The following is a 22,507-nucleotide window of genomic DNA, read 5'->3' as shown; positions in this document are numbered from 1 at the left end:
TCAGTGTCAAATTTACGAACCGCTGTGTTTATACAGCTGTCTATTTACATGTGGCTGCCTATTTATCCGGAACGGGATGCTTAATTATTGCGGTGAAACACTGCACAACACGACGGAAGAGCTTCACACGGAAGGCCACAAAGTTCGACAAGAAGGAAAAACAAAGTCACGTTCAGCGGCTTGATTCGGAGCATGCATATGCAGGTGGAGTTTTAACGGATGGCGGAGGCAAACCAGCAGGATGGAATGCTTTCGAGGAACTTAGATTTGATCACGAAAAGTGATTATTGGGAGTTGCAAGTTTTTCATTGGTGTATAATGCTGGCTTATGATTTGTTCATCAAAAAAAAATGTGAACACTGACAAAATGTAATAAGAGCTGGAAGGTGCAGAGAAGCATGGAAAGATGCATCCTTGGTGCGTAATTGACTTAAGTGGGCTTGAACAGGACACATCACATGGCCATTGAAGGAGATTGGTGAAAGAATGACGGCCTAAGGAGGGAAACGCACACACCCCAGAGGATGACCACTGTAGAAATGGAGCGATTCAAATCGGCTCGGCTGCCACAGTGAGCTGGATGTTTGCATCACAGACCCAAGAGGGCAACAGCATTTGGATAGGTAATGGCTGATGATTGTACAGATAGTGGAAGGGTAGTCGAAGCGTTTGGGGGAAGGGTGGTAAAATGTTGCACTAACCTTTTGTACTTGTTTCGAAGTCCATGTTTTTGTTCGGTGACCGAAGGCATCAACATTCTTTATTTGCATTTTTTGTGTATTTTGTTTGCATTTAAAAAATCCCAAATTTACACTTCATTCCCTCTGTAATGTACCTATATACTGCTGCATATATTCATTCAACGTACTGGAATTAAGCTTGACATGAAAACAAAAGCAATGGCATTGACCAGCAGGAGTGGATGTGGTGTTTTCCGTTTTTACATTACGCCCCAGAATTGCACAAATGGTTTAAACGCGCGTGGTGTGTGAATGTTGCAACCCCGTGTCAATGTTATAAACCCGCAAAAAAGAAAATGTGTGTAACTCTGTTTACCAAAAAGTTTTGTGTTGTGGCTTGTCTGTAACGAGGAGTCTGATCAACAACATCCACCTGACCCCTCGTTTGCGTTCAACGCAACGGACTTCGGTTTAACGGTAATTGAGTGAGTGGGACCACTTAGCCATTAATCGCAGTGCCATCTGTGCCCTGTGTGTGTGTGCATACATCCATCTCCACGTTTTAACCTGTACAGCATGATGGAGCAGTTAGTTCCACCGATTGTTGGTTCACCCATCTCCAAATGGAAAGAGACCTGGCACTTTCAGAATACTTACCAAAATGTGTCATGCCGTGTACAGTGTTCCCTCGTTATTCGCGAGGGATACGTTCCGGAGATGCTCATGAATATAAAATGTCGCGGGTAGTGATATTGGCCGATGGATATCGTACGGGCAACGTCTGCAGCAGCTTCTAAAGCTTCGAAAATAAATCTCTCATCTCTTTATCTCATCGCTTTATCTCATCACTTTCTCGCATCACATTCTCTCTCGTCACTTTATTTCATCACTTTGTCTCTGTCTCAATGCAGTCGTGTGGAGTTCCATATGCGATTCGCGGATAGCCAAAATCGCGAATAGCAAGTTCGCGAATGACGAGGGAATCTTGTGCACTGATACTTTTTTAGCATTTTTTTTCGCTGTCACAGTTTGAAGTGATTCAGACGTTGAGACATGGTGATGGAGACTTGCCCAGTGGAAGTGTTGTTAAGAAAGGAGGATCCAACACACTGCCTCGTGTCAAAACGCACAATGTGGAGCGTGTTGATTCATCTCTTTTTTTGTATTGTAATGCTTTGTTTTTGGGGTTTGCATGATTAAAGTATATATTTTAATAGGGGAAATCCTCCTGGCACATATATTGTACCTTCTTTTTCAACGTAACCTATAGTAAATTGGACCAAAGGTAAACGAACAGATTGACCAATGCAATGAGACTTGCCACCGTTGAGGAGAACTTCTTTAACATTTGAGGCGATGTGGGGCCGGACAATTCACATTAACCGGCAGAAAAGCGGGCTGTTGAGAGAAGTGATTCTTCACCTGGGGTGCACGCACCTGCTGGGGGTGCGAGACACGGCCAGATTATTTTAGAAAGTAAATAATTGGAAACACAAATTACGCACGGGTACGCAAGTACAACGTTGTTTCATCAAACCCGATGTATTTATTAACATACATTGTTTAACAATTGAGAACCAAAGGGGGTGTAAGGCTGCAGTAAATGTTAAGAACCACTGCTGTAGGTTTGGACAGTGAGTGGCACGTGAGTTTTGAGGTGAGGGAAAATAGTTTCCCCACATTCTTATTTCATGTGATGAGAGTATCTGATGAGCTGACTTAAGGGATGAAACGTTTCTCATTTGAACATTTTATAGCGTATGAAGGATATTTTTGGCCAAAGCGTCCTTTAGCGAGTCTGCATGATTATCCGTGAGTGCAGAATATGGCCATAGTCATATGGAGCTGGGGATATACAAGGCGTTAAAAATTATGGGAAATTCATGAAATATTTCAAGTCCATATGGCCCTGCCTATATTGGGAATCGACTGTCAAGAATATGACAGCCGTGGGTGCTTGAAGTTTTTTTTACATATTTTGGGCACATTACTGATCTCATCACGATAGCAGCGCATCTCGCATTGTATGGGGGTGGTGGTGGGGCTGGTAATGATTAAATCAAAACGATGTGATTTCATTCAATCATATTGATGAGGTGATTAATGCCTCCACGTCTGAAACGGGATTGTGTCAACACTGACACCACCTTCCGTGCGCCACACACCTTGCCAATGACTGATCGAAGGGGGTGAGCGATTGTCACAATGAAAGCATCACTCGGAAGACTTACTGCAGCCTGTATCCTGAAACCCTCACCCGGCAGACGTTTCACTTTCACCTCTTGCCCGATGGATGGCCTGCCCCGTGCGTTTGCCATTTCCATTGTGATCGGTGCTTCCACGGCATGTATACTGGTGGCATGCGTGAGTGGATGTCCTGTGGGGATGCAGAAATCCAAATTCCCTCGTCAAAATGTGGAGAGAGCACTCCACTTTATCTACCAGCCAATCAAATGATTGGCGTTTCCTCCAAGCGGCTGTGTGAATTGCACAGAGTTGATAAATAACTTGAGGAAATGTTAGCCGTAGATTTCAAAAAATGCTTTATTTATCCTTAACCTTCGTGAATATAAAGGAAGTTCTACAAAATGCTGTGTTTTTGGTTTATCAAAACGTCACAGTTAAACATTGTTTTTTTGAAGATGATCACTGTCCTCTAGGAGAACATTGTTCCCCAAACTCGTATCGCAAAAGCTGATAGTGTTGAAGCAAAGCTGTCATTATCTTGAGGCGTTGAGATGATACGTGTTCCATCGAACTTTGCTTTAAAAGGGCTCACCCCACATCATTTGCAGGAACTAATACATTTATATATTCCATCAAAGTCATTTAATATCTGATGATCTCAAACTGCTCAGCACTCCGAGGTCTAGGTTGCGCTCTTTTGGTGATTGGGCTTTTATTTGTGTAGCACCCAAACTGTGGAACGCCTTTCCACTTGAAATCAGGCAATCAGAATCGGTAGATGTATTCAAGCTTACTTTGAAACCCAATCACTTTAAAGTGTCATTCCCTCTAGTTTGGTCAGTTGCCCTGGTTCTGTTTTTGTTTCCTGCTTGTCATACAGTGCGCATCGGGATCCTTGGATGAAATGCGCATTGCACATAGGAATAATTATTTTGTTATTGGTCCTAGATTTGTTTTAATTTCAGACAGACACTTGTGTATAAACCAGCAGACGGTGCAGGGAAAACTTGATTGGAACCATAAAACAGTTGAGCCCGGACCGAATAGCGCACTCGTTAGTTCCAGTTGAGGTGGCATCACTTTCGCGATTCTAATTCCTTTGTGACCAATAGCAGTGAACGCAACAGTGAACTCTGTAAATAAAAAAAACATCTAGTAAGTCTTTATACCTAGTTTAAGCTTTGATTTATAGAGTCCTTGTCAATTTCAATATCAGTTCAGATGCATTTGAACAGCTTTATGATTTTACATTTTTCACTATAAATTCAAATTTAACTTTGCGCGGTACGATGAACCATCGTCGGCGACCTTCATATTATAATCAACCGCACAATTTTAGAAACACGCGATGATAAGCCACTTCGTTGAGCTATCGTGTGTCGCTTCTGACAAAGCTATATAGCTCCGTGGGCCTTACCTGGTAAATAGAAAATATTAGTTTTTTATTTCAGCATCACCCAACACGTGACTAAAAACTCCTTAGGGACGACATGGAGCACATGTCATGATTATTTAATATCTTAACACATTTAACATTCGAATACATTGTATTTCATTCGTTAGAACGCGTGCTCAACATGATTTCTCCATCTTGCTATGGAAATCACGCGCAGCACATGATTTCTCTCGTAACATAAAAGCAGTTTATGGAAATGCCATGCCGTGCAACATTTCCAAATTGTATACAATAACCTCACCCACCTCTGGCTTTTGCATTGGCCTCTTGTGCACAGACTTAAGTACTGTAATCACAGTACAAATTCGTTTCTGTTTTGGAGTAAATGTCCAGCCTCCCAAACAAACAACAAAAATAGCTTGTAATTGAATTTGTTCTATTTTTGAACAGTCGTAGTATGGTATAAACAAAATAATTATGTTTATTTAGTTTGTTGTCAGGGTATAGTGTTATTTCATACACTTCAGTTCGCACATATTTTGTGACGAATGAGGCTAATATTGTTGAAATAAAAAGTTTTGTAATATTACGCACAACGATCAATAATTTAGTTTCCATTGGGTTAATTGTGAATCATAATATTGGTCTTGAAAACCTACGAATGAAGCTTAACACACGTTTTAAGAGGCACAATATTTTGTTTGTGACAGTTTAGCTTGAACAAAAATCTAACTAATTTGTTGCAATATTTAAAAACTTGGAAGTTAATACTTTTAAGTAGACATTGAAATGTTAAACGTGTGGCTACGCTTATTAAATAAATAATATTTTTTTCTTATGTTCAAGCAGAACTATGGCGAATGAATCCCATTGGTTATAATTGCGTGTATCAGAAAATCTGAGATGGTTAATTCTTATTTTTTCCTCCTTAATTTCGCAGAATCAAGTTTTTTGTCAAATGTATCCCAATCTTGCTGTGCATATTTGTGCTTGGAAGAAAGCAACCTTTAAAGGAAAGGATTTCTGTAGTTCAGTTTCGTGCCACTTGTCTTTGTGTAATAAAATGCTGTTGTTGCAGGCAAATTCTTCACACTTTCCTGTATCAACAATAAATGAAAAGGTCTTATTAGTAAACCGCAGCAACTTTAATAGTTACATAATATAGTCAAGATGTGGATTTTCAACATGAAAGTATAATTACACTATCTGACTACATGCTTGGACCGGGTCGTAAGTGTATACTGTGCACATTATTGTAAGTGTTGCAAAAGTGTAATTAATTCTTGTGAAGATATAACATGAAATAATTTAGCATCCTTGTGAAGAATATAAATAACACATTCGAAAAGCGGGTAATATGCCTCCTTTCATATCTCTCGACACAAACTGAAAGGGATTTCTTACAAATTAGACCTTACAGACGTCTAGTGATATGCGATTAGCAGTTGATAGAGTTTGGAAATCTAGGTTAACGAAACTGATCCCATTGCTGTCCTGAATGGGGCAAATAAACAACACTCGGGGCTCCCAAGTCTAAAGAGGTCCTCCGTCGAAAATGTATTCAATTCGTACTTTCAAATGTCACCGAGGTAAAAGATGTCTCGGCACCTCGATGTTCTTGATGGGAGGCACGAGATAGACAACAAAGTGATGATGATGCGTTTGACGAAGGAGCTGTTATGCTTAAAAATAAATTTACATAAAACGAGCGTCAAAGTTTGAGGGTAGGGGGGTTGTTGGTCCGGCTGCGAGGAATTCGACATTGCCTCAGTGCTGTTTGATCCACCGTTTATTGTTTAAGCCGTCATCTGACATGCAGCGTAACTTCCCGTCCCCACGCTGCTATTGGCTTTCTATTGTTTCCAGAGCGCTTCGTGACCATAAAAGAAAGCACTGCTTGCAAAGGGATCACGAGTGACATTGGAAGCTGAGATTCAAGTGTTCGGACATAGTATGCGGTTGTGTCATCAGGGGTGATGTTCATGCACACTGATACACCAGCAGATTTCAAAATCACTGGCTCAGTCCAAGAGACTGGGTTTCGAGTCACTCCGTGTATCAACGTGAGTTTGAATTTTGGCCAATGTCACTTGGAGACTTGCACATTTAAAAATGGAGTCGCTTGCCTGTGGTCTCTGGCTGGTAAAAACAAAATGGCCACTTCATTATCCTTTGAACAATGCAGCCCTGCAAAGGTTAGGACCATATGTTTTACATCATTGCGCCATAATTTGTAAACCTAACCTGTTCTAGATTGATGTATACAATTATTGAGAGCTCATACTAACACTGTACTTGCTAAATATGTGTGAGGGTATTTTCGTTATCATTGGGATATCCAATTGCGTGAGTAATTAATAACCCTACCAATTATCGGCCCGATTACTCGACTAATCGGATAACACAAACAGTGGGATAAAAAAAAAGTCTCACGTCTGCTGCCACCACGTGGTGCCCGATGGCCGGGAGGTGATGTGGGCGGGGCTTAATGACAGCCCCATCAAGCTGGGTGTGGCTTATAGGGGGTTCCCTGCCTTCCGCATGGCAGGCTGTTTTGTTTGGGCAGCCACCATTTTAAAGAGGTCTTGAGTATTCACACAAAATAAAGCAGTTGAGTTAATCGACTTAAGTGACTAATCCCAATTTTAGAAATGAGTCGGTAAAAACACATTGTCAATTTACCTGGTTTGCCACTATACAGTGGAAGTTTCCAAAATGTGTTCTGTTTTCACCCACATCTCTTCATTTTCACAGAGATGAACGATATTAAAGCAGTCGCCACTGACATGAATTGTTTACCCCCTTTTCTGCAACTTCTTCATTACATTTAAATGACCCGTGTACAATCCCACTGTATACATTTTGTCTCATTACATTTACTCTAACCTTAACCTTGTGATTAAGATAAGTGCAATTTTAATAGAAAATGTTCATTCTGTGATAAAACCCCATTTCGCTTAACGCTTCAAGGGCCTCGTTCATGTTCAGGATTGCAGCAGCTTCCACCAATGTTTCGCAGAAAAATTAATTGCCAGGAAATCGTGGCAATTTGGTTATTTTCCAGCAAATATTGGTAAAAAGTGCTTTTTTGGCAGCACATGAATTAGGCTCTCAGCCTCTAAATTCAATTTGTTCCACAATTTTACAGTCACTCAATTTAAATACGACTTTTAAAACGTTTGCGTGACATGTTAATACATGTTTAACACGTAGGCTTTCGCGACCAATATTCATAATAGAGATTTTTTGGGTTTTGATCGCGTAGATATATAAATGTGTCGTTAAACCCGCCACCACCCAACACAGCCAACTAGTAAGGGTTGTCACGTTAACAGAAAGTGGCCAATTCGTCACTTGTACAGCCACAACATTTACAATCTGAGTACGACGTTTCGCCAGTAATTACAACTCGCTTCATCAGGCGACAGCCAGATTTGTGGAGAAGTCCACCTGTTTCATTACTTATATAGAGGCAACGTACATTATGCATTATGCGAGCCCTTTGAACTCGTCCTGCATGCCTACAAAGGGTAGCTTACTTCAATAGGGAATACCGTTGGTACGGCTATTTTAATACACAATAGACAGGAAGGACAAGTGCAAAGGGCTCGCATAATGCATAATGTACGTTGCCTCTGTAATCCCCCTCCCCCAAGTGTCGCAAGAGCGCAGAACCGTGGTCACCACATCTGCGCCTCTATATAAGGAACGAAACAGGTGGACTTCTCCACAAATCTGGCTGTCGCCTGATGAAGCTAGTTGTAATCACGTCGTACTCAGATTGTAAATGTTGTGGCTTGGCCCTCCAACACACCGGTGATGCTGTACTAGTGACGAATTGGCACGTTCTGTTTACGTGACAACCATTGCTAGTTGGCTGTGTCGGGTGGTGGTGGGTTTTTAACGACACATTATTATATTTACGCGATCTAACCCAAAACACCTCTAATATGGATGTTAATACATCGTTGCAGAACAATAACCGGGATGTTAATATATCACGTTATACTTTGTCTTCATTTGTCCACGATGGCTGTTTAACAACTTGAAAAACGACTTGCTACTCGGCTCCTAACACACAGCTGAATGTCTATAGTATTTATTAAACTTTATTTTTTACGTGTCCACGGGTTTTTACTGCAGAGGCTATAGTTTGGTTTTTTTGGACGAAAAATCAGGGACGTATAAAGTTTAATTAAAAGATTATATGAATATACACGAGGTCCTGTGGCTTTTGAAGTTTGTGTTTGTTCTAATTTAACTTTTTTAAGGAATGCTAAAACATAAAAGTAGTGCGATTATGCAGTGTTTGTAAAAGAATATAATGAATAAAGAAATACAATGTAAAGATGTTAATGTTCTGCTTGATTTTTTTTTTTACGCTCTGAAAAGAAATAACTTTTACGTGCGTTATGTTATCCATTCGTGTTCTATTCTTGCGTATGGGAAAAAAAATGTTCAAGAACGAAATGTCGAGGTCTGCTAGCCACGACTCGAGAGCTTCAGGAGAGAGTTCCTGTGGTTTTGCAGACTGTGTGTATGTTGAACTTCTTTCGCACCGTACGTAGCCAACCGCGCTAATCGGAGGTGCCGTGGGAAAGACAAACAGGTGCCGCGCTTTACCGTACGGTCCATAGTCTGGGTCGCATGGCCACAATCGCTCTTCCGTGGCTCGTGTCTTCAATGCTCCATTCGTGAAGGAGACGTGCGCATCGGCCTGTTGGATGTTTCTGATGCGGTTGATGGCTACACGAACGGCGTCTTTGGAAGAATTTCACAACCAGGAGCTGCCATGAATAAGGACATGCAATCACAAAGTAGTTTTGCTCACTTAAACTGATTGGAGAGATTGGATGCTCAAGAGCTATGAGTTCTGCAAAGAGCCTAGTGTTGTGTGTAATAGAGGTTTTTTGGGGGCTTACATCGCGTAAATGTAAAATGCGTCGCTAAACCCTTCGGGTGGTGGAGGCTTTAACGACACATTTATATTGACGCGATGTAATCCAAAAATAAACCTCTTTTGGGCAATATTGGTCGCGAAAGCCTACGTGTTGAGCCAAGTGTGTCTATAATATAGGTATCATGTCACGCAACCTTAATTCATTAATCTTTGCTGCTGTGATCGTGCGTTCGACGTCATGCCCCCTTCGACAGAGCCACGTGTAGGCGTCTACGAGCCGGTACAAGGCGGCTTGAGAGAAGAGACGCCGTTGGCCTCCGCTGCTTTAGTTGGTGGACAAGTGAACGACGAGGGGGGGGGGGGGCAATGGAATACACTTTTATTCTTTATTCTACCAGATAAGGCCCACGAACACGCGTGTAGAGTACACAACGCTCGCATAGACAACCACGGCTGCAAATGCAAGATGAACAGGAGCGAGTGTGCAAATAACGTGAAGATATAATTGGTGAGAAAAAAAAATGGCGTTCACAACGTTTCTTTTACGGTTATAGTGTGTTTCACTTCTCCAGACGCATTATAATTTGCAATCAAATGATGTACACAGGGAAGAGACTGGATTAAATCAACATTGCATATCATAAATACAGATGGCATTCATCATCATGTAATATATCCATTGAAATGCATATTCTATTCATAGTAGGTGGCTGGCTCTACCTCAGTGATACACATTCATCAATTATACTGCCTTAAAAATAAAAAAATAAAAGTATATAATTGGCAATGTTTAGTTCTGTGTAAAGTGGCTCAGAATTGAATGCGTAGACTTTTACCAAATGCTGTAACCGAAACTGATTTTACAACACAGTAGTAGACGATAATCGGGGTTTCCCCCTTTTTTTCTGGCAACAAAACAGGTGTTAAGATATTATTGGTTCTTTCGGTAAAGTCACGTGGGTAAAGAAAATAAAAAATAAAATAAAAGATACAAATAAATAAATTCAATCACGACGTTGCGGGCGCAACACAAGCGTCCGTCATCAGGAGGGGACAACCACAGCAAGAAAGAATTGCTGAAGTGGGCCAAAGAGCTGCTGTGACAAGAGATTATATAGCTGAGGAAGGGGGAGGAGCCAAGGGGAGTGTGGGGGCGGGGCGTAGGTCAGAGGAGAGTGGCAGGCCCCGCCCCCACACTCCCCTTGGCTCCTCCCCCTTTCTCAGCTCTAACACATTCCTGCGGAGGGAGCTGGTAGGAACGTTGGGTTGCTCGGTCAATGGCCAGGGTCAACGGCGGCGTGGTGTATTCCGCAAATATGCCCGACTGTGAGGGCGGGCACAAGCCGGCGTGAGTAGGTTAAACGTTGAGTTTTATAAGGGCACCACGGGGTGACCAGCCCCTCCCCTCCCCACCCCCCACCCAGCCCCACCCTCCCCACCCAGCCCCTCCCCACCCTCCCCACCCAGCCCCACCCTCCCCACCCAGCCCCACCCCACCCAGCCCCTCCCTCCCCACCTAGCCCCTCCCCACCCTTCCCTCCCCACCTAGCCCCTCCCTGCACGACGGACACAATAATCCCCTGTGGGTTGGTGTAACCAAGAGGTTCCTACCAGTATAATCCCTTGTCACAATCAGCTCTTTTGCCTACTTCAGCAATTGTTTCTTACTGTGGTTGTCCCAGCCTGATGACGGACACTTGTGTTGCGTGATTTAATTTATTAATTTTTATCTTTTATTTTCTTTACCTACGTGACTTTACCAAAAGAACCAAGAGTATGGATCCTTGCAGTCACGAAAACTTCAAATCTAGAAGGTGTTAAGATGTTAAAACACCAAACTGAAACCTTTTACAAGGAATCATGTCTGCATTAACCACAATGCTTGTAGTCAGAATGCAAAAAAACATACTCTGATAATATATGCATTGTCTTTGAAACCGATTGGTCCACACCAGAGACAGCTTTCTTTTGAGCCTCGTCTCAAACGGTGTTAGACCAGAGGACGCCAAAAGGCGTAGGAAAAAAAGGGGAAAAACCTATTATATGTTGGTACTGGCAAAGGAGATCCCATGACAGTAGTAGACAAATACGATTTTTTTTTAAACCTATATTTTCTAAATTGGTTTGTGAAATCAAGTAAGAACAAAAACAACTTCAATTATGCCAAATTCTGCTTCGCTTTACTTCGCGCTGCCGATATGAACGAAATGTTTCGAGGTGAAATGTGTGCTTGCGTTTCTGGGCACCAACCTCACCGACTGATAAGTACCAGAGTGGTGAGGTATGGTAAAAAAAAATCCCGTGCCTAACATGGAGTGGCGAAGCCATCCAGCAGTGGATTAACAAGGCACTAAAAATAAGTGCTACGATCAGTGTTGTGATAAAAATTATTAAAATACAGGGGTTCAAAAAGAGCCAAAAATGCAATGGCTGTTAGCTTTTAGTAAGTATGTCATTGTCACGATTAATTAATTTTTTTAAACTACCGATGTTTATACTCTTAGGCTTTTTCGGTAAAGTCACGTAGGTAAAAAATAAAAATACAATTAATAATAGAAATAAAATAATAAATCACGACGTTTCGGAGGCAACACAAGTCTCCGTCATCAGGTGGGACCGTCACAGCTAACATCACTGCATCAAGTGATGTTTGTCGTGTGAAAGAAGATACCCTGTGTATCTCTTGTTCTATATCCGTATGCATTCTGTAATTGCGTTTGATGAAAGCAATATGCTCAGGAGCTAAATGCCATTGTCAAGGTCTGCTGCTGGTCACGGCGAGAGAGCTTCGGGGAGAGAGTTCGTGTCGTTTTGCTGTTCCTCCTCGGTTCAAGGGGGGCAGACCGCAGTGGGTTTACTGCACGGCCCGTAGTTTGGATTGCATGGGAGACGATCACCCCTTCTCGCGCTGGCTCCGCCTGTTACCTATTCCCGTGTCAGCTGAAACACAACTAATTCAGCCATCCAGGCGAAATAAACGACGACTACAAGTGCCATTGTTACGAGGGTCGGCGTTGCCTTAGCAAGTAAATATTCAGAAATTCGGTCTTCGTGTTGACAACAGATGGGTACATCACTGGTTATTCTGTCTGTCGATGTGTATGCCTGCATACACGTGTGTGTGTGCTCGTGTGAACACGTGTGTGTGTGTGTGCCAGTGAGGGAGCGGTGGTGTAGTGGTTAGCGCGCTGCACTACGAACCCGGCGAAACCAAGTTCGATTCCTGCTCACGGCCAACACCGGTGACGATTATCTGAGTCGGTCCTGGGCCTCTCCTAGGTCGACTCGGCCTCAAATGAGTACCTTGTGTATGGTGTTTAAACATCACCACTGGGGAGACAAAGGCGGCCGGGCGTGGTGTTGGCCACCCACCCCCTTGTGTGCCGTGCCGGCCTTCATAGGTGCTCGCTAACAGCACTTGCCCCAACAGTCTGTTACAGGCATATGGAGTATCTTTGTCTTTGTTTGTGCCAGTGTCTGTGTCGATCTGGTGTCATCCTCATCGCTGAGGATTGATGCCCACGGCGGATGCTTTTAGCCTTGCGCTATCTTCAGCATCTCTCACGGAGAGTCCCAATCCGACTGCTCGCATTGTCCCAACCACATTTCCCACGCGTATAATCATTCTCGCTTGTGAATCACAATTGGCTTCTTTTGGTTTAGGCGGTGTAAAAATGTGTGTCGTAAAAAACAAAAACCTCCTCCACCCGACGCGGACAATTCATAAAAGTGTCACGTGACTCAAACGTTGCACATTTACTGCTGCTGCAGCAACACACACCAGTGTGGTGCGAAGCGGTATATTAATTTGGGACGTTCGATTCACGTGACACTATTTTATGAATCGGCTGCGCTGGGGGGAGGAAGATTTACGACACATTTCTTCACTGCGACCTAACCCAAAATAAACCAATGATAAATCGTAGTGTTCGTCGTGAAAGCCTACGTATGAAATACAAATAAAAATGTATTCGTTTGTGTCTGTGCGGTGCTGTTTAAGCCACAGCTCTACCCATAGTATGGTACGTAGCACCCCAGCCGGGACTCAAACTCGAACTTGCTGGGTTCTTCGTCGTATTGCAGTGCGACACAACCACGGCGCCACCACTCACCCCCTTCATCTCATACACAGCACAGTGTTTAATTTGTGCGCTTTAGCAAAACACAGAAATGTTAAACCAAATTAAGCGAAAGACGAAATACTGTACGGTGTTTTGTGCATTGGCGAACGGGCTGAGACCACGTAACTCGCCGCACACTAGAAACTGGCTTAATTTCAAGTGCCCGTTCACACTCAACCGCAGAATCTCACCAGGCCTGGCCCAGTACTCGGACACGAGCGTTAACCTCACCTTCCTCTGCCACAAAATATGAAGCGTTCATTAATCATCGTTTTGAGCCAAGATGTGTGCCACCCTTGCATGCGAATGGCAGGGTAAAAAAAAACAAAGCTGCGGTGTTTTTTTTCATCAATTAATTGCATTTTGTTAAACACATTTCAATGCTTTGGCAAAGACGCGGGCTGATTATGGAACTTCTCGCAGGAGTGAGCCACTGCCTCTCCTTCAGTAATCCTCCTCCGGTGTCGAACGCTCTCACCCCAGCTGCCCGCAAGTTGATCGTTGACCGTTGGAGCAATGGAAGTGAAGGCGACGTCCGGTTGAGATGGGTGGGTGGGTGGGTGGAGGTCGCAGGTCACTTGGAGGACGTCCTCATGACGGAGGCGGCCGCCCACGGAGAGACGTAGAAATTGGTGGCCGAGGTGAGGCCCGTGACGAAGTAGGTCCAGCTACGCCGCAGGGCCCGGCCCACGTTCTGCGAAGAGAGTGGTGCACGGGGTCGTCGTCCATCACGGCGTCATGGCCCAAATGTGCCAAATTTGATACATCTCTCGCAAATTGTCTAACCGGGGATCGAACAATGTAGCATCAGCGCACCCTAAGATTCAACTATTTAAACACTAACTAAACTATATTATTTTTTTATTTACCAGGTAAGGCCCACTAAGCTATGTAGCTCTTTTTCAGAAGCGACCTGGGCACGAAATATAGATCAATAAAGTGGCTTATCACGTGAAAATGTATATCAGCCAAATACTCTATACGCGTGTTTAATAAACGTGGCGGGAAAAACCGGAGCACTCGGAGAAAATTCACGAGCCCACGTGGAGAACGTGCAAACTTTAAATATACAGCAGGCGTCAGGGTCGCGATCATACTCACGACCTCCTGCACACCAGGCGAGGGAGTTAACATCTCGCCACTGCGGAACACAATGCGTCCGATCTCACAAGATCATGGAAGTTAAGCAGCCTGGAATCTGGACAGTTTTCAGATGGGTGATCACAATGCTTTACTTAAAATGTGTCATAGGCTGTGTGACCATGCTCTGCAAAGCAAGACAACAGTGCAGCAGCATCCACTGTTGTACTCTACTATGCTTCCACAACACCCCGTACTGACCAGCATGGTGAAGTATGGTCAAGATAACCAGAGGTGTGGACTCGAGTCATGTGACTTGGACTCGAGTCAGACTCGAGTCATGAATTTGATGACTTCAGACTCGACTTGGACTTGCATAACAATGACTTTGTCCCACCTCTGAGGTGTGGACTCGAGTCATGTGACTTGGACTCGAGTCAGACTCGAGTCATGAATTTGATGACTTCAGACTCGACTTGGACTTGCATAACAATGACTTTGTCCCACCTCTGAGGTGTGGACTCGAGTCATGTGACTTGGACTCGAGTCAGACTCGAGTCATGAATTTGATGACTTCAGACTCGACTTGGACTTGCATAACAATGACTTTGTCCCACCTCTGAGATGTGGACTCGAGTCATGTGACTTGGACTCGAGTCAGACTCGAGTCATGAATTTGATGACTTCAGACTCGACTTGGACTTGCATAACAATGACTTTGTCCCACCTCTGAAGATAACCCACACACACAACTCGCACGGGTAGGAAGGTTCCTACGTGACTTTACCGAAAGAACCAAAGAATAGTTTCTCGTGATGTTTAAAGCCACTTCTGTGCATGGACAATGTTTGTGTTTAGGTGGCGTAGAGGTGGTGTAGTGATTCCCTGCCCACGAGCCATCACCAGTGACGAATAATTGAACCGGTGCTGGGCCTCCCCGAGGTCCACTCGGCCTTAAACGAGTGTCCCTGGTCCGGCGTGTAGACATCACCGTTGGGGATAACAAAAACAGCCGAGCGTGGTGATGGTCACATCCACCCACAACCTCGTGCGCTGTTCCGGCCTTACTTAATAGGTGCTCGCGAACAGCACTTGCCCCATGTATTTCCAAGGGTACACGGAGGATACACTTTGATAAATTGTCCCCACCTGAAGAAGGACGCTTGTGTTGCGCCCGAAACGTCGTGATTTAACTTATTAAATTTTTTACCTACGTGACTTTACCACAAAAAACAAAGAGTATTAATCCTTGCAGTCACGAAAACTTCAAATCGAGAATTGATACACGGAGGATCTTCGTTTTTTGTCTCGTAAGTAACATTGCACGTGGAGACGCGTGTTGTGCTGCGGTGCACGGCATCACGTCTCCATTGTCACCGTCACGTGCACAGATCATTTGCATCCCTGCCTGTTATTATCTTTAATTGACACCATTACTTCTGGGATGTCCTCAAAATCGCATGAACGTGTCGTTGCGAAATGAGCAAGCCGTCTTACCCGAGTTGAATTAAGTAGTGTCGTATTCTCCGATTTATAAGACCAACTTTTTCAGATAAATGTATCTTAAAGCAAACACAACATTTGTGTGGGATCCGCACGTCTTTCTTTCCGATGCGTCTTTTACTCCAGACAATACGGTAGATGTATAGATGTCTGGTACCACATCATAAAGCGTCAATATTACACGCATTACCTTATAAACTAACACTTTTAAAGAGCAGATTGAACCACCATCGTTCATTGTTAGAGAGAGAGACAAAAAACTCACGGCTTATGAACTCAAATTCTCACGTGAATACTTCAGAATTAACCCTTAAAATCATGAATAAGTGAAAGTAGATTAAAGTGAGAGAGTGGGAGAGAGAGGGCATCGGAATGCAACACTAATATCCCCCGAATAGCCTTAAACAGACTCTTGCGTTAACGAGCAGCACCTAAGACAGCCGGCACTGTGGCACACGAGGGGGCAGGTGGCCAGCACCACGCCCGGTCATCTTTGTCTCCCTCGTGGAAATGCTTTTACACAACGCACCAGATACTCATTTTGAGGCTGACTCGACCTAGACGATGCCCAGGCCCGGTACAGATAATCGCCACGTGGTGTTGGCGGCCGTGAGTGGAAATCGAACTCGGGTCGCCGGGTCAGGTCGTCATCACAGACCGACAGACAAACACACACACAACACACACACAGACCTTCCTGTACTTCTTGTGCTTCTCTTTCTTCATCCGTTTCCTCTCCTCCTTCTCCTCGTCCGTCACCAGCTGCTCGTACCTGTCGGGCAGCGGGGCGATGTTGCCCAGCCTGACCCGAGCACCCACGGAGGAGCCCTGCTCGTGGAAGCCGTCAGCCCAGACCGCCTGCCAGCCGGGGGAATCGGCCTGCCCCGCGTCTCCCCCGAGCTCACGGTCCCGCGGAGCGAATGCGCTGTTCTCGAGTCCTCGAGATCCACTCTCATCCTCCTCCTCCACCTGCGCCTGCTCTTCCCGCTGCTTCTCTCTGCCCTTCTTGGTTCGGCGCAGCGAGAAAAGCTTCTTAAACCCCTTGCTGCCGTCCTTGGCGTCGTCCCGATGCAGCTCTTTGCTGATACCCATGACCATGATGACGACGCGCGGTAGAGATTGGAATGCGGTACAACTCTCGGCACGCTTCACGGTGCCTCGTTCCTATGGACTCTTCGAATGCGAGTGACCGCCAGTCACCGGCCTGCAGCGTGAGACGTCTTGCGGTAAAGTGAACGGAGAGCGCTTCCGAAGTTCTTGGCTTTAGACCTCTTCGACCATGACAGCCGCGCGTGCGTGTATCCCACGCTCAGCCGTCTGCGCCGGCCCGCCTGACGGCAACTGACATTGTTGTGACAAAATCCCAACCAAGTGTGTCGACATCACTCTATCGAGGATGCTGATGCTGTTGCTGCTAGGCTGGCTGGACTTTGGATTCCTGAGCCGACCACCCCCCCCCCCATCAGTGACCGAGTTTAGGGCGTAACCGACCACGTCGCTGCGAGTGAGGAGTGAGGCATGAAACAAAGACAAAGAAGGGCTGTTAGCGAGCAGCACCTATGAAGGCTGCCGGCACGGCACACGAAGGGGGTAGGATGGCCAGCGCCACGCCCGACCGCCTTTGTCTCCCTCGTGACGATGTTTTTTGCTTGTTTTGTTTAACACATCATACTAGGTACGCAATTGAGGCTGAGTCGACCTAGGGGAGGCCCAGGACCGCTGCAGATAATCGTCACCGGTGTTGGCCATGAGCGGGAATAAAACTCGGGTGGCCGGGTTTCATTTGCGCAGTGCGCTAACCGCCCCTACTACTGCGCTCACACACGCGGCCACACTGGTCACCAGAAGGCAGGCAGGGAGGGAGGGACAGAGGCTTTGTTATCCCGAGCCCTGTCTGCGCAGGTAAATAGCTTGCTGCCTGCTGCCGGTCTCGGGTCAAACGTGGCACGGGAGGAATTTGTGAATGCGCCACTCTGCCACTTGCGGTGATGGAATGCAGAGCGTGAAGCAGCAATATTTAGCACCCCGAGATACACCATTGGAACCTCCTTTGCCAGTAGCAAAATATGATATTTGTTTTTTTACCCTTTTATCTGGCAACAAAACTGACACCTTTTTTTACAAGGAGTCATGTTTGCATTGACCACAATACCTGCGGTCGGAGCTCGGGGTAAGCTTACCACGAGTACTCATACTCTGATGGTGCATTGTCTTTGAGTTGTGTGCCTTTTGACGTCATCTGGTCCAACAGCATGTAAGACTCGGCTCTAAGAAAAGCTGTCTCGGGTGTGGACCAATCAATTTCAAGGACAGTGCATACATTATCAGAGTTGTGTTTTTTGTTTGCATTCCGACCGAAAGGTATTGTGGTGAATGCAAACATGACTCCGTGTAAAAAAAAGTTGTCAGTTTTGTTGCCAGATAAAAGGGTAAAACACCAATTAGCACCCCGAGATAGTTTGGATTTGCAAACCGGGCCAGGTGACTTCGAAGGTCGAGCAAGCGAGTGAACGAGCGGCTCGCATTCGGAAGGTTGCGAGTTTAAATGTCTTGGTTGGGGTAGTTGACTCAGCCAATCATCACTCCCTCCGGTATAATGAGTACCACTTTATGGGAAAGTCAACAGCGGTTTAAACGAATTATATTTTTGTATTTTAGCAGGTAAAGCCCACTGAGATATGCAGCTCTTATTTCCGAAGCGATCTGGCCACAAATGATAGCTCAACAAAGTGGCTTATGACGTGGAAATTTAAAACATCCAAATAATCTAAACGCATGTTTCTAAATGTGGAGGGAAAAACCGGAGGACGCGGAGACAAAATCCACGCGGACCACGGGGAGAGAGACACGCAAACTCCAAATATACAGCAGCAGGCGTCAGGGTCTGGATCGAACCCATGACCTCCTGCATAGCTGGCATCTCGCCACCGCGGCGCCCGGTTGATCGATGCGTCGGATGGACTCGCCCCCGTCATACATGTTTGCCAGAACAGGGAGCCAGGGGGGATTGGTGTCGATTCTCAGTGTTCCAGTTATTCACAACAGAGGCTGTTGGGTTAGATCGCGTAAATATAAATGTGTCTTTTTCGTTCTTTCGGTAAAGTCACGTAGAAGGGAAATAATAAAATAATAAAAATAAAACATAATAAAATAATTCTCACGACGTTTCGGCCACAACGCAAGCAGCCGTCCTCAGGTGAAGAACAGATCTGTCGGAAAGACAGCGTCTCATTCAGACTGCTGTCTTTCCTTCTACGTGACTTTACCGAAAGAACCAAGAAGATGAATCCCTGCAGTCACGAAAGCTTTAAATCGAAATATAAATGTGTCGTTAAATCCGCCACCACCCGTACACAGCCACTTAATCAGGGTTGTCACGTAAACGAAAACATGCCAATTCGTTACTAGTTCACATTATCATTGCGGTTATGATTGCACGCTTGCATTATATAACTGTGCATCTGAGCGCGAAGGTTGCTCTATGAGCTCCCGGACCAGGCAGGAGCACAAATCCAGCAGACAAGCGAGAGCGCGGCACATCAGACGGACCGGGTCAGCGGGCGTGTGGCGAAAGAGTTGGACTTAACAGCGACCCACCGAGGAGGGGGGGGGGGGGGGTCGGTGTTTGTGGCTCTTCTCCCTTCGCTTGCCGGTCACAGCGTCCCGGAGAGGACACGTGGAAGGGGAGCTACAATAATGTTGCTCAAAACTGGCATCCGAGGATCGTCGGGAATAGGTCGCAGAGTTCCTGAGACGGCGGTGTCGATGCGCATTGACCGAATGTGACACCAGGCTTGGTGTGTGCGACGACCGATCAGCGGCAATCTTCTGAGAAAGTCCCACGTTGAGACCACGGTAAGCAAGTGGCAACAATCACAGCACAGACGGAGAGACGAGACATGTCGCGTTGGTGAAAGCCGAAAGTCAAAACAATCTCATGGGAATTGTCGCTGGTCAGGACAGGTTTAGCGTGGGCCAAGTGTCCCCAAAGCCAAATAGAACGTAGAGCAGACTAAACGAAGTGGTGTGTACGCGTGTACGTTGGACTTCTTTCGCACAGTACGTAGCCAACGGCGCTAATCGAGTTTAAAAAAAAAACTGGGCAAAAAAATCTGTTACAGAGAAGGAAACAACATGTCCAAGAAACGACGACAGTACTTCCAACAAGAACAACTGAGTGCAGCATTTTAGTTTTTTCGTGGAATTTCCTCTTATCCCCTGCGAGAGAAGAGTGTCGATATCGTCGCATTCCGGTTGGGAGGTCTCGGGGCTCAGGAGGCCATCGTCTGTAATATCACCTTCATAGCAGCAACGATTGGAGCAGTGGCTCAGTGGTTAGGACACTGCACTGCGACCCCAGCAACCCGAGTTCAATTCCACAAAGCGTGCGATATTTGAAATCAGTTCCGGGACGCCCACCTTTTGCCAAAGGAAACCAAACCGAGCAGCGTGGTAGACACGTGCCATGTGCTGGTGGGGGCGATGATAGCCGGAGGAGGTAAACGCATCCGAGATGACCACCACAGATATGGAGCAATGAAAACGGTTCACGTGCAGGAGGAGGTGGATCGTGGCATCGCGGGACGCTGCGCGGGGTGGTGACGGCATGGGGGACGCTTTGACGCAGCAGTGGGTGAAGGGCTGATTATCGACGGAGAGAAAAGCGTGCAGGACATTTGAACGGCAATTATATATTTCGATTTAAAGCTTTCGTGACTGCAGGGATTCATCTTCTTGGTTCTTTCGGTAAAGTCACGTAGAAGGGAAATAATAAAATATGATATTATTTTATATGATTTTATTATGTTTTATTTTTATTATTTTATTATTTCCCTTCTACGTGACTTTACCGAAAGAACCAAGAAGATGAAGCCATTATATCGTTCAGCTTCTTTGGAATCAAGGCAAATCATCCAACTGCTCTGTTGTTTGAGATGGTGGCGGCTTGGAGGAGACCTTTATCCAGTAGTGGATTGACCCTAGCCGATGACTGAAAATCAAAAATTCTGAGTTCTTTCTTGTTTCGAACACATTTCACCACCCGTTGAAACACTACCAATGCCTCCACTAAAGCCTCACGTTTGCGCAAGCAAGTCAAAATAGCATTTCAATCTCTCAAGCGATCGAATCTGTGCGTCACGGAGCAACGAAGGAATCCGATCATTTATATTAAATCTCGGGTACTGATTCACGGTGCCAGTCGAAGATTGTCGTAATTTGCTGGTCCAGTCACAAAGTGATGACGCAATGGGTGAGGGCAACCTGCAGTGCCCGTATCGTCACAAGGGGAAATGAAGCGATGCCAAGCGAGGTCGAGCACGTGTTTGCACCTCTGTACATACTGTCCGTATTCATACGAGGCTGATGGGGGTAGGAGCTTTACGAGACTCGCCGCGGTGTCGAGATGTTAACTACCTCGCCTGGTGTGCAGGATGTCCACTTCCTCGCCTGGTGTGCAGGATGTCGTGGGTTCGATCCCGACTCTGACGCCGGCTGTATATTTGGAGTTTGCGTGTCTCTCTCTCTTCCCGTGGTCGGCCTCGATTTGTATCCAGGCACTCCCGTTTTTGTTCCACTACACATTTAGAATCAAGAGCATGTGGCTGCTATACATGTCCGCGTAAGCCACTTGGTTGAGCTGTCGTTTGTGGCCAGGCCGCTTCTGTATTATATCTAAATCGCGCAGTGGGCCTTACCTGGTAAAATAAAAATTTTACTAGTTTATGGAGCTAAAATGAAGCAGAACTTTGTGAATTATCGGAATAAGAAGTTTATTTCCAGAGTAAAGCCTATTGAGCTAAGAAGCTTTTTTTAAGGGTTACTCAGCTAGGGGTGACAGTAAAATTAAGCACAATGTGCACATATACGCTTAATAAATTAATCTTTACTTGAAACATATGGTCAACTTTTTTACTTTTTAGAGGAATTGTTTTGACCTCATCTTGCCAAGATAAAATTTCCATTTTGACAATTATCAGACTTGCATTGCAATGGCAAACAACAGATGAACACTGAAATGAAATTTGCACCATTGTTTTCACAGGACGAGAACAAAATGTTTCGTTAACGTTTTTTTTTTACAAACTCCTTTTCGAGTACATCTAATCATTTTTTTGGCCAACCTCTTCTCTTGTCAGGGCTTGAACGAGTGAACCCATGACATGCAGGATCTCTTAACATTGTTGTTGTGAGTCACAGGGTGCTTACAACATCCTCTTATGCATGTAGTTGTCTGTGTAGAGTCAAAGGTCACCAGACCGCACAGACGTCGAGCTTCTGTCAACGCCTGATGATGCTGGTTGTAAATTGTAATATCCAGCAAAGAATGTCGTACATAATTGTCAAAATGTCCTCGCTTATCAACAACCCCCTTGTGTTTGCTGATAAACCAAATCGATTGGCAATATTTGCCCACGTGACTTTTTATTGGCTCGGTCAGGTGGATGGTCTAACAGAACAAATGACACAATCTTCAATGTTTGCAAACGTACAAAAAGCCACAAGTGTCAGCAGCAAATTCATTCAAGCATTAATAAAACACCACGTGGGTTTCCACTTGGCAGAGAAAACCTCCAGTTTGAGACCACGCAACTCAAATATTTTCTCGCAAAAGACAACACGAAGCTTGGCTTTAGGCGAA

The 22,507-nt window shown here is 45.1% G+C and overlaps 1 protein-coding gene across 1 annotated transcript; it reads right to left on the bottom strand.

Annotated features, from left to right (window-relative positions):
• Positions 1 to 10,727: 10,727 nt before the first annotated feature.
• Positions 10,728 to 17,290, bottom strand: C8H1orf115 (chromosome 8 C1orf115 homolog). Its single transcript, XM_061578544.1, has 2 exons — positions 16,561 to 17,290; positions 10,728 to 13,978 (listed from the first exon to the last, which is right to left on the bottom strand). Exons 1-2 carry the CDS (start codon positions 16,963 to 16,965, stop codon positions 13,859 to 13,861), a joined length of 525 nt encoding a protein of 174 aa, XP_061434528.1. The 5' UTR covers positions 16,966 to 17,290; the 3' UTR covers positions 10,728 to 13,858.
• Positions 17,291 to 22,507: the final 5,217 nt, after the last annotated feature.

This window comes from Lethenteron reissneri, chromosome 8 (genome assembly GCF_015708825.2).
Source record: "Lethenteron reissneri isolate LAM-NWPU_2019-01 chromosome 8, ASM1570882v1, whole genome shotgun sequence".
NCBI classification, from domain to species: Eukaryota; Metazoa; Chordata; class Hyperoartia; order Petromyzontiformes; family Petromyzontidae; genus Lethenteron; species Lethenteron reissneri.
Note: the sequence above shows the minus strand (reverse complement) of the source record. Positions and strands in the feature narration are given on the sequence as shown.